We start from the raw sequence: 13,194 nt of genomic DNA on the forward strand, positions 1-13,194 counted from the left end.
ATAGATAGATAGATAGATAGATAGATAGATAGATAGATAGATAGATAGATAGATAGATAGATAGATAGATAGATAGATAGATAGATAGATAGATAGATAGATAGATACGCTTGAAGTCGCCGAGGTTCGCTAAGAAATGCTTCGCATTTAAAACAAGATGCACTTGGAAACGGTAAAGGAACCACCACAAGAACTTGCCGAAAAACCCACCAGAGTGGGTTCAAAGCATTGTAGTGTGCTTTGTTGAACATGAACCTTGTGTGGTGTCTCCTGACGGGCACATCAACCTGCTGTCGCGTATTATTGGTACATGCATATTATGGTCTCCCACCCAATAATATGACGATCATAAAAAGCATCGTGTGGCGTCATCTGGTGCGTAAATCAGCCCGGTGAAGTTTGTTTTGGTGACATCATGCTGTTGTGCATTCTACTGGTTATATCAGCCTGTTTGTTTTGGTGGTTACCTCAGATTGGTATGGCGTGTTCCAACGGAAGCATAAGCCTGTTGTATGTGTTTTGTTATAAGTACACCATCTTACGCAGCCAATTTGTTCTGTTGAATGCACCAGCCTGGCGTGAGTTGTTCTGGTGTATACACCAGCCCAGGCAGCACGCCACCGTTGGACCAATCTTGGACCAACATCGGCTAACATCGGCACCGACGTCGGGCCGACGTCGGAAGTGCAACTTCTTCCAATGTCGGGCCGACGTTCAAGCCAATGATGGGCCGACGTTTTGCCGATGTTTTAGCCAGTATGCAACCAACATTGGGCCGACGAAGGCCCATCGTGTTGCCGACAAAGCTGCCAATGTTTGGCCAACATTGGGCCATATTTCAGCCAATCACATGCCATTTTTACGCCGATGTTTGCTGCACGACGAATATTGGCTACGGATGTACGACCGACATTGGACCAATCCAGGGCTACATTGCAGCCAATCAAATGCCGTTATTACACCGATGTTTCCTGCACGACGAATATTGGCTACTGATTGGCTTGCCATTATGTAACCATTATTAGTAGGGAATTTTTCTTACCGGAAGATATAAACAATATGCCTCGATGACCCGCTGTTGCAGCTTTGCAGCCATGTATACTTGGGGCAACAGAAAATTGAATGCTGAGAACTGAAAGCAGTTATTCCATCTATTTCATCTTTTATACCTCATTCCCTTTGCTAACACTAGAAGTGTAGTTTATTTTTTTACCAATCCATCTTTTGCAATAGAGAGTGCTTTATTTGGTACTGGTATTTGGTACAGCAGATCGAAAAAAGTCGTTAGGAAGTAAATGCTGAAAGCGTATGTCCCCCACTTGCAATCCCCACATATGTCCCCCACATGATAATCGAGAATATTCATACAGTTTAGAGCCTTTTTTTGTAACTAAAACATGGTGATGGTGCTTCCGAATCAGCATAAGCTAGCCGAACAGTGCACCACCGACAGCCTGCAGACCATTTATTCTTTGTTTTTTTTATTTATTTGGTACAACAAAAAATGTATACATTAAAAAATATATATACACAACTAAAAAAGGCCCGCTCTACTGCAGGTCAGGTTGCGTTGGGGGCACAGTGGCAGTGGTGCTGTCAAGGCCCTGGCTGCTGTGGCTGGGCAGGAAGCCAGCTGCCGCGAGCAGCCGATAATCTGCACTCTGAGAGTGGGGATCATCGGGCTGCTCCACAACAAATGCTTCTCTGAAGCGCCGCTTCCTGCCCCCACAGCGATCACCAGACCCTGGCAGCCACCTCTTAATAAAGTTGAGGGCCTCCGCCTGGTCCCACCCTGCTTTTTGGCAGATGACATCTGCATACAAGAACAGAAATACCATAGTACACATGAAGCACTGCAGTACAGAGAATACACGAGGGTACACACACATAAAACAATGAACAAGTCTAACCTGTCACTAATCTACAGAGCCTCAGGTTCACAAAGGCTCTTTTTCCTTTTCTGCCATGAAGGCTGTACAGCACTTGCACGTCATGTGCCAATACAGCCTTCATGGCATTCACAGCAATTTCTCGGAGGCCACGTCCCCCAATCTGCAGGAGGTGCTTGCGCTGTAAAAAAATGCAAGAAGCATAGATGGGGTAAACGCAACAGCACATCGAAATGTTTTCATGATAAAAATCTGCAAGAAGAGGACACTGAAAACAACAACTTGAATTTTTGGGCATCACAACATTTCATTGTTTTTTTACGCTAACTTCAACTCACTTGACCTAAAATGGTTTCCACATCAGCCCTCTCACACTCAGTGTGAGAACCTTTCAGAGTCCTTCTCTGATATGCAGTTTCGCTGTTATGAAATCAAATACAACACTGTTACAACCCTTAATAAATATTGATTCTAGCTATGAAATAGTACGATTACTTTGTACAGTGCTCAAATTCCAATACACGTTTCTTCGAGGTTACAATGTCTTTGCCTGAATGTTGACCAGGAGTAGCTTCTACAGGTGAAAAACGATAAAATATGTGGAATTCAAAAAGAAGCTTGGACATGTTTTTAATCAATGCATTGTAAGCAGAGCACAACAAGATAAATGAACATGATCAAGGCGTACTAAGAGGCAACCTTAGAGCGACCAAATCTTGGTCATAGATGAAACTGATAGAAAAATAAAGGTCGCACTAGATGGTCGCACCATTTGCTGTTTATATTTTTCTGTGATAGCCAACAAAGAGGCACGTCGCTATAGAAATCTCATCACAATAAACAAAGGTGCATTTTTCTTAACCCTGCGAAATTGGGTGCATGTTAGATTTTTAAAAAAGTAAGAAATCGGCTAACACAAGGCAGGGTGAACTGTAGCTCAAAGTAGAGAGAGCTGCAGCGGACACGAAATAGGGTGATAAATGAACAAAATTACTGAATGTCTGTTTTAAGCAGGCTATTGCTAGTCACTGCCCATCAAACACACGATGCCGCCTACATCGTCTGCTAGCTTAGGACAGTTCACTCGGACTTCACAGACTATAGTAAATACAGTAGAATCTCATTAATTTCAACACACTTAATTCGAACTGACGCTGTGGTCCTATCAAAGCTATACCGCGCTCCGAAAATGCTCTCAGTACCCCGCCCAATCCTGCGGTGGCACTTCAGACACCTCATCGCTGTGCTTGAAGAAGAAAATGAAGAAAAGGAAAGAAAAGACTGCGGTGGAATGTTTGCCAAATGCCAATCTGCGACATTCCTGTGCCACGTTTCGGCTTTTTTCGTCCCTGCCACGTAGAGACCCTTCTCCTCTTAACACTGCGCACGAAGAGAAAGAGGGGAAAAAAAGCTGTCGCAGAGAGTTGGCTCTCTCATGCCGATCTGCAACGCGCCGGTGTCACGCTTCCCTGTTTTTCGTTCCTGCTATGTAGAGACTCTTCTCTTTTCAACACCGCGCATGAAGAGAGAAAAAAAAAAAAAAAGCTGCCGCGGAGTGTTTCTCTCTCGAATGCCGATCTGCTTTTCTCCAGGTGGAGACGCTCTTCCTTTCTCATCATGTGCTGGCCACGCTCCGGCTGCAGCGCAGATGGTAACAGTGAAAACACAGTTGTGAATAAAAAAATTTGTGAATAAAACTTCTCCATGCACATGCATCACTGCATGGTGAGCCCTCCGCTCGCGCTCGTTTACCGTATTTACTCGATTCTACCGCGCCCTCGATTGTAACGCGTGCCCAGTTTCCACGACAAAAAAAAAAAAAAAAAAAAAAAAAAAAAAAAAAACTAAGACATCGGTTGCAACGCGCACCCTTTTTTCTCGTTGGCCCACTTGATCACACCACTCGGGAAAACGACTCTTTTTGAGAGCGTCTTCCGTTTAAATATGAAGTACGGGGGAAGCTTATGCCTATCTGACGTGCAACGGAGCATTGCTGTCACTCTAGTTTTACGGTGGCCCGATGTCAGTACACGAACTTGCTTCGCCCCCTTCTCCTAGACGGTTGTGGTGCCAGGCATGTCGAAGTAAAGAGGCGTGTGATCGGCATTCCCGATTTGCCCAAGCAGGTAGCCGTTGTTGTGCCGCAAGTTCAGGAGGAACCTCTGAAGACTTTGAAGCTTTTCTTCGTACTCCTCCGGCAACTTCCGGCATATGCCCGTTCACCTTCGGAGGGAAAAGCCTTTTCTCTTCATAAAGTTCGTTAGCCAACACCTGCTCGCTTTAAAATGGCTCTGCATTAGCCCTTTTTCTAAGGCTAACTGCATAGCCTGCACTTGGAGCAGTTCTGTCTTCACGGGCCGCTGTGCCGCTCACTGCTTAATCACATACTCGCCGAGCAGCTCTTCAATTTGTGGAAACCGACCCTGCTGTGGTCCACTGAAGCCTTTGCGTGAATCTTTGCTGTCGACAATATTCTGCTTTTGTTTCCGCCAGTCCCGCACGCACGTTTCGGGAACTCCGAATGACCGCGATGCGGCCCGATTTCTGTCCGTTCCGGCACACGCGACGACTTTTCTTTTAGAAGGAGCATTGTGGTGCACTCGTCGAGTTTTTGGAGTCGGCCCTACCATGCCGTCGATGCTAATGTACTACAAGATGACGAACTCCTCAGCGCACGCATGAAGTGCCGCGCATGGAAAACGCATAGGCAGAAATGACCGACGCGCCATGCCGACGCACGTAGGGGGCGGCCATTTTGTAAGTGGCGATGGCAATAGAATGACCATATTCATTTTTTTTTTTCGTACTCGATTCTAACGCACATGCGATTTATGAACTCTCTTAACCGGAAAAAAGGTGTGTGTAATTACGGTAACTTTCCTTATTTTGAGCTTCTTTTAATTTGAACAAATTTTCTGGCCTCTTTGAATACGAATTATTCATATTCGACTGTAGTACAGTGGCTCATGAGATAACCTGACTAGTTTGTTTCCCAAAACACAGTACCCTAAAGCAATACTAAATTTCTGCATGTTACATAGGCATATTAAAAATCAAGAAATATACACCAAAGCCGCAGCCACAGCTTTACTCTGCACAGCTGCCTCTGCTGCCTCCACTTCTCCAATTGTACCAGCAGGCAGCTGGGGAAGGTCAGAAGGGCGCTGTGCTGGCTGGGCGTGCTGAGGCACGGACAAGAGCCGTACCTAGTGCTTCAGCTGTCGCACCTCCTGCAGAACCTCTCTGTGTTGCTGCCGGATGCCAAGTTGGATCCGCACGATCCGTAGCAACAGAGCTGAAACATACAAGAGTACATACCATATTTACTCGCACAATTTGCATCCTCACATAATTTGCTCACCAGTATAATTAGCCAGCCTGCTTTACTACAAGAAACTTTTTGCTCGCATACTTTGCCCTCCCCAACAAGCCCGAGCCACCTTGCCAGCACACACACAGACACATTTGACTTCATGATGCTCTGGTCAGGCACATCTCTTGTCGAGCAGGCGAGTGCAGTCTCACACAAAATGGACTGAGTGCAAGGTCCTTTCTTCCATGAACTTTTATGCTTTCCCTAAAATATCGAACTTGAAAACCGAAACCTGTTTATGTGTAGTTCGAAATGCCTAAAGGTTTGCCTCCTATGCGTGCAAGGACCTGTCACATCAACTAGATGAGGCAGGTTTTAGCACTCATTTTCTTTTTTTTTTTTTCGGTTTCGCCATCTGGCCATTGCGTTTTTACCGTTCCTTGTGATAGGCTACAATAATTATATACGAGGCAGATTGCTGTTATAAAGCTTACCGAAGAAAACTGAAACCGTGCTATTGCTAAGCACATCAGCGTGGAGTTCTTCAACATGCAATATTCAGTATGGGAGCCAGCAGAAGAGTGCGTTGAATAAGACTTAGCATAGAAGCTTGGGTGTGTTGGTTAGATATCGGAGGGAACACAACGCAATAGAAGACTGGGACAAGGAATGGACACACACACACATGAAGGGCGACACACACAGCACTGTGTTGGCATCGCGCTTCCTTGTCTGCATCTTACTTTGCGTTGGGTTCCCGACAATTATAGGAGAGTACTTATGTTCTCTGGTATAACCCTGTCGTGAGAACTGGTTTTTGTGAGCAATGTTCGGAAGAACTTCAAGAAAATGGGGGCATTTGAACAGGCTTAGCAAACAAATGACAATCTGCTTTGAGACAGCTGTGACAGCGCCTGCAGCATATATTCCCAGTTGGGCTTTTAGGCCAGCGATTCCTACTAGCTTCGCACATAACCGGATCGACAACTAAAGTACACATAATACGCGAGTATATATCGCATTTGACTCTGTAGCTTCGATGAACCAGGCAGATACACAAATTTATCCAAAACTCCATTGATTTTGTTGCAAAATTATTCAACAAACAAATTGCGATTTTATCCATGTTACTATACGATTGTGGCACTTTACCATTGCAGCTTTCCAGGAGGCACACATAGTGCAGCGTTAGTTCATCACTCGCAGTTAGTTGTATGCAGTAGGTTGCTCACAGCAACTGGCTGCATGCAATGGTGAACATCTTGCATGCTTGCACCACTGTTTAAGCATGCTGGCTGCTTTCTATACGCCTATCAATTGATGTTCACAAAATTGGAAAGATGAAGAAAGACTACACAGTGCCCTCTGGCCTCCCTATACTCCAAACCTCCAGCCAACAAACAAACAAAAGAAACAGAAGTATGCAAATGAATATTATTCCTAATGCAGCTGGAATGGAGTGTAGTTTTCACCAATTCTGTGTGTTAAGTCAATATGGAGTGAGTTAATTCCATAAAGTAGCTTTTCTCATAACAGTGTTCACTCTATAGTAACACAAGGAGTGACTTCATAGCATCTACAAGGAAAAATAGAATCTTCAGTATTTGACTGAAATGTGAGGCTCTACCTTAAAACAACAATAATCTGGAAAAAGAACTCATTACATTCGAAAAAAAAAGGTAGCACAATTGATCCCCTTTACAAGAGACACTGATGTAACAGACAAACGGGGATAAGAGGCACCAGTGTGCAGGCTGACATTTGGCCCATCATGCATCAGGCACTCCGTAGATGCGCCTGTGCAGCCGGGAGCCCTGCAGTCAAGCATGCTGAGCAAGACTGTTGACCAATGTACAATGACACATTGCCACAAATTTTCAAAACTTCATTTCACAGACTTCTGCAAAAGCTTCTTACACTCTTGCATTATTTTTGCACAAGCTTCTCTCATTCTTGCGTGATTTTCGTCAGAACATATAAGTGTTGGAAGTTGTATGTCCCCAAAAACTTGCACAATACAAATAGCATACATTAAAGTCTATCACTTAATACGTGCATAGTGTAACAATGAAAGGAAACTCACGCATGGTTTGCTCCGAGTTTTCCCCCTGCGGTGCCTCCTTGTGCCTTGGAGAGCACTGTACAGCTAGAGCAAAGTAGCATCAATACAGTGTTAATGGCAGGTTAACAAGACAACAAAACTAAACCCCATATTCATAAACGCTCCCCGACTCGACTTTCACCCTTCACTTGACAGAGTTGAGCACTGTGCCGCTGCTCGTTTGAAAGCGACGCTGCGCTACTCGAGAATCACAGCAGATTATTGCTGACATGCAGCGACTTTCTCTGCTTAGCTACAGAGACGGCGCTCCCATCAGCCATCTCAAGTGAAGGTGAAGCGTTGAGTAAAGGGACGTTCTAGCATACGGGGGTAAGATTGGTTGCAAGAACACTACAATAGACACACTTAAGTTTTACACTTCATCTATATTGTACAGCCACACACAATCTGCATCCTTATAATGCAACATATACATACAGGCTTATAAAGTAAACACTGTAGGCTGCTCAAATAACGCCTACACAAAAAATTACCCAAACGTGGCCATGCGCAAAGTAGTTTTATTTGAAACTCACAAAACGTTTGCGGTGATGGAGAATAAATAAGACAGGTAACGCTTGGAGGCACATGAGACCTACGCAGCTTTCATAAAGTACAAAAAACAATATGGTGTGTGTGTGTGTGTGTATGTACGCATGAAGCTTCAGCCTTTACATACGGTTTCTTGAAAGAATTGACTATGAATTTTATGGCACCTGTGTCCTTCAGCGCAATTGAAAGCCTGCTGATCAGTGTGTGTAATTGTGGAATAGTTACATAGAAAATGGCGTGAAACACCTAAAATCAAATTTTTCTAGCTAGGAAATATGCAGCTGTGTATACACAACACATGCTGCAAACAGTGGGAGGTGACCACAACAGTGATTTGAGTGTAAGCGGCAGTATTTCGCATTCATGCACCCCGCCATTTTCAACTGTTGCCCAAAAGCAGCATCACTTCAGCGTGCTACTTTTTTTTTTACATCATAAACAGCATGGAATACAGCCAGGATGAAAACAACATATGCAATTAAATTTTGAGCACTATTTATGGTGCGCATGATTGATTGATTGATATGTGGGGTTTAACGTCCCAAAACCACTATATGATTATGAGAGACGCCGTAGTGGAGGGCTCCGGAAATTTAGACGACCTGGGGTTCTTTAACGTGCACCTAAATCTGAGCACACGGGCCTACAACATTTCCGCCTCCATCGGAAATGCAGCCGCCGCAGCCGGGATTCAAACCCGCGCCCTGCGGGTCAGCAGCCAAGTACCTTAGCCACTAGACCACCGCGGTGAGGATGGTGCGCATGAAAAAAAAAAAAAAATAGGCCTTTGTACAACGACGAACTCATAATTTGCCTTCACAGACCTTCTGTTAGGCTGCACCACATACAGATTTTTCGTGGGTTTCAAAAGAGATTCGAAAAAATATAATAACCATGTTTACTCTCGTCATGAGCGCACTCACTAAGTCACCCTCATTTCAGTCGCCAAAATTTTGAATTTTTTTTTCTTCCACATATAAAAGACACACCCTACGTTCATCCGCTGCAGTCCCACGGGCTCCCCCCCCTTGCCGCCTTCGCTCGCTGCCACGTGCCATTTCATTTTTGTTTCTATTTGTTCACGGCACGTCCCCTGTCTTTTTTTAATTATCTGTTGTAACATATGTGGCATTATCTTGTTCCCGAGGTGCCACAGGTGCTCTGCTATGTAGATGCACCATTAAACTAGTATTTTTGATCAACTGTGCATTTCTGATGTTTACCTTGCAAGTACGTGAAACTGGCATGCTTCTTAATCTACGATACACATGTGGCTTGTCTCACTTTGAAGGAAAAGTTAGCATACAATGGTGTAAATGCTTAGAATTTGAAATATCGAGGCAGCAGCACACCGGAGATGATCATATGGTAAAGAAACGAGTGCTGCCTTATTACTGGCAAGTTGTCACTTATATGTACAAATAAATTTTGCGAGCTAAAAAAAGTACAAAAGCACAGCGAGGCTATGATGTGGTTCAACCTGTGGATTCGCTTCATTTATCACGCCATATGATGACGCTTCCTTTGGTAAAACTGCCCAGATAAAAAAAAAAGTTTGCTGTCCAATACAGCAACTATACAAAGTGTGCACGTGGATCTCGCAGCGCCTTTTCGTCACTTCCGAAATGCGCCACCCACATGCCCGGGCACCAACCGAATCTATCGCCTACAACTGCCATGTTGTCTCCTAGTGCTTGCACCCGTTTAGTTTTGCCTCACGATGCAAGTTTGAGAAATTATGAGCTGCTAGTGAGGCAAGTTGATTTAGTAGTCCACGCAGAGGAAGCAGAGCTTAGGGTGTTTCTTCGCTGAAAGTTATAACCTAAAATTGAGAACGCACATTCCGATTTTCCTAAAAGTACCAGCGTATTTGGCTGGTGCAGATTAACAAAAGCTACTTGAAGAAACTTTGCAATATTTGCATCTTCAGGTGACACTTTATTACGGGTAAGTGCCATAGCCGAGTATTTACCTGCAAACAGATATAGCTTACCAAGATACTGTACATACCAACTTGTCCGCAGTTAAAATGATGATGGCGAGGAAGGCGGTTAAAATCGTGATGGCGATCGCGGAGATTTGGTATTGCATTGAAACAAACTATAAAGAATGGGAAACAATATTTGTTCACTTTGAAGTATAGCCGATCGGTTCAAGTTGGGCGTCAGGATTTTTTTTAATTAGTCAATTAATTCTATACACGGTCTCTATCATGTCCAGTGACTCCACTGTACATTAGCGTACAACAAAAGCAAAATACAAAGTGAAAAGTGAGTTAAAGCATACGCGAAAAATAAAGTGATGACTGGCATTACCGCGGCACACACCACGCAAAGTCGCTATCTGCCTTGTATAATATTTTCCTCGACTATTTCCACAAATTGCAATCAAAGAGGCTCAAGCTCAACATCAGCATTGTTTAAAAACACTTGGGGGGGGGGGGGGGGGTGGCATTGCTACTTTGGTGGCGTAGGCCGTGACAATATATTCATAATATTATATCTCTTGTAAACTTGCCTAGTTCTGCACGACTAGTTTTCGATGGGAGCTGCTGCGCTTCGCACATCCACTCTTAAAATTGCGGCTCGAGACATTTTGAGCTTTCACTTGGTTTTGGGCCAGGCAATTTGTAGTGAAAGCAAGATAATAGGCCTTCATAGGTTGAAGCGGGCAGCCGGTGTACGCCGTGGCTGGTGTATGTGTCGCACATCTTGATTATCTGGTCTTGTATCGAGTGAACAGGCGAGGCCTTCCTAATCCAATGAGCTCGTTAAAGTAAGACAACAAAAAACCACAATCCTTCCACATCGTTCACAGCAACAGATGACGAGCCCCCAACAAACCGCACTGCAGCACGTGAACTGCCGTAGGTACCCAGGGAGTTACCCGGGCATGGCGGGAGAGGGCGACAACGGCAGAAGTGACATCACAAGAACACTATGTATAAAGGGGACATTTAAATACTTTTTTCCCATTTTTAAACTTCGTGCACTGTTCTGTCACAATTTATTGCTCAGAATAGTTGTATTTTGAAAAGGGCACTAATTCATAAGCCCAATGATTTAAAGATGGGTGCATTTAGGGGGCCCATTCTACGTTTTACTTATGCCCTTCAAGAACTTGCTTACAGGGCCAAAGTCCTGTTTCAGAAAGAACACGCTAGTGCGTGGCCAGCAGTCCGTCAAGCATTAGTGCTGGTGAGATTTGGAAATGCAGCGCATGAGCATCCTCATCTGCTACTTCTCTGCTCATGCTCTCGGGGCTTACTTGCGAGGCACGGTCCTTCGCACTTTTCATTTTCACACTGTAAATCAACTGATACCAACTCTGCCTTCCATTATTTAATAAACCAAGATTTCATGGTCACGAGGATGAGCTTAAAATGTTTGCTACATCAGACCTGAACAGCAATTTGAGTCATCGAAACTTGCTAGTTGCAGCGAGCATTATGCAAAAAATATGATGTGCTTTACAGTGACAACTTGCAAAACACTGCAGCAACAATTAAAATCATGCATTTTTTGTGCTCACAGGAAATCCCTGAAGCAGGAGGCACTGGGCTAGATAAATTGCGCAGCTAAAATACGGATGCGCTTTCCAATGCTGTCATGCGTACAGGCGGAGAAATGGCAGACAAAACTGGGCGCACCCCGATTCTATGCGCATGCGTCCCATTCACAAGCCTCGCTGCCAGTTAGCACCACATGGCTCACTGTTTATGAGCTCGCTTGTTTCCTGTAACAGTGGACCATACGGTACACCTATTTAAAAACGAGGATAGAATGTATATAATGCAGCATCTGATGAAGCCATGATGATATGTTGCTGATGAAATCTGGAACTCTAGTTAGTACCCTTATTGTTAACCAGCCGACCGACTAGCAAAAAGATTTGCGACTGAAATGATGGCATCTACACCTGCCCTTAAAGGGACACTGAACAAAGTTTTTGCCGCCGAGATTTTCAGCCAAAGTGAAAGATCGGGCCATGAAATTCATAGACAATAATAATTTCAAGCACAAACTACGAAAAAAATACTGAATTTAATGAGCCTTTTACAAAATGCCGCGTCTAGCTCTTAGACACGGCGTTTTCTAAAAGGTCGCGACATTTATTTTTCAAGTTTTTTTTTTTGTTATTCAAGACAAATCTACGGTGCATTGTTCACAGAAAACAAAATTGCCTCGGTAAGATTTTTTTGCGAGCAGCTTACTAATTTTAAGGCAGGCGCGTTGATTCGTGAACTGAAGGATGCGAGTGATCGATCTTGCCTGCTAGTGGCTAGGCGACAAAGGTTTACCTCATGTCCTGGTGTAGCTAAGTCACGCAAATGGAGCAGAAAATGTGCATTATCATTTATTTCACCTAAATATCACACGTATGTGACTTGCCGGTGACAGGTGATCAGAATGAAGTCGACAAGTTGCAAATCTGGACAAGAATTCACTCGAATGAAAAACCAACCTATACTCACGTGCACGGTGAAGTCGAACACGTCGTCCGTCAATGTTGTCGCTGATGCCCGAGGAAGGAAAAGAGAAGAGGACAAGCGACGGGGTCGTCTCTTTCTATAAAGTCGGCGGAACTGCCAGAACGGCCAACACAAAAGGCATCGGGTTGACATTCCTCAATCTGGGCATCAGTCGCTCCACGCGGGCATGCAGCTGCTACTGGTTCTACTACTATCCTCTTCCCGACATTGCAGTGTTGCTGCCATACTCGCGAACCTTTTTAAATTAAAGCACGCAATCATGTATTATCGTGCGCCATACTAAACTTAAAAGCAGTGCGCCGGTACATGAGATCACGAAGCGCGGTCCACGCCATCACAAGAGCAATTAGAGAAATGAAACAAAGAAAACAAAAATGTATAAAATATTTGGTCTCAATACGATCCGCAACCAGTTTCCTGCAGCGGCTTTTGGCTCTGTATGAACGGCCAAGCCAGTGCCAAGCCAAGCTTGCGTCCCTGATCAGCTGTTTGTTTCCATCGAGAATTCAACAGTAAACTGGCAATTTGTTTAGATGATATTGCTAAAGGGCTTGAAATTGAATATTTCTCTACGTACTACTGCTGTACTTTTCCTCTCTGTTTCCTGATCACAGTGATGAGATTGAGGAGGTTACAGTTTATAAAACAGCAAGTGCAGCTCAAGCATTGCTAGTATCGCTGTTTCGGTAATAAAATGTTACAAAGATTTTGCCCCGCGACCTGCTTGCCGTGTTCGAACACCCAGTAGAAATTTACGGTGCCGCGTTTGAAAGAGTTGAATAAAATTGCAATATTACGAAAGGAAGGCTCTGAAGCAACATCGCATTTTATCAGGCCTACACCTCCC

The 13,194-nt window shown here is 44.2% G+C and overlaps 2 protein-coding genes across 4 annotated transcripts in view; both read right to left on the minus strand.

Annotated features, from left to right (window-relative positions):
- The window catches only part of LOC119165161 (alpha-scruin-like), a 67,167-nt gene that overhangs the window by 43,564 nt on the left and 10,409 nt on the right, over positions 1 to 13,194 (minus strand). The window lies entirely within an intron of this gene.
- Positions 1,465 to 12,738, minus strand: LOC142768787 (uncharacterized). Of its 3 annotated transcripts, none has more exons than XM_075870862.1 (5): positions 12,330 to 12,738; positions 7,286 to 7,348; positions 4,958 to 5,184; positions 1,911 to 2,070; positions 1,465 to 1,813 (listed from the first exon to the last, which is right to left on the minus strand). In XM_075870862.1, the coding sequence occupies exons 4-5, from the start codon at positions 2,011 to 2,013 to the stop codon at positions 1,551 to 1,553; spliced, it is 366 nt and encodes a 121-aa protein (XP_075726977.1). In that variant the 5' UTR covers positions 2,014 to 2,070; positions 4,958 to 5,184; positions 7,286 to 7,348; positions 12,330 to 12,738; the 3' UTR covers positions 1,465 to 1,550. The 3 variants fall into 3 exon arrangements, with proteins under 3 accessions (XP_075726977.1, XP_075726978.1, XP_075726976.1); XM_075870863.1 differs by having other exon boundaries at positions 5,096 to 5,184; positions 12,330 to 12,737; XM_075870861.1 differs by lacking the exons at positions 4,958 to 5,184; positions 7,286 to 7,348; positions 12,330 to 12,738 and having other exon boundaries at positions 1,911 to 3,677.

The sequence above is a fragment of the Rhipicephalus microplus genome, chromosome 8 (assembly GCF_043290135.1).
Source record: "Rhipicephalus microplus isolate Deutch F79 chromosome 8, USDA_Rmic, whole genome shotgun sequence".
Lineage (NCBI taxonomy): Eukaryota > Metazoa > Arthropoda > Arachnida > Ixodida > Ixodidae > Rhipicephalus > Rhipicephalus microplus.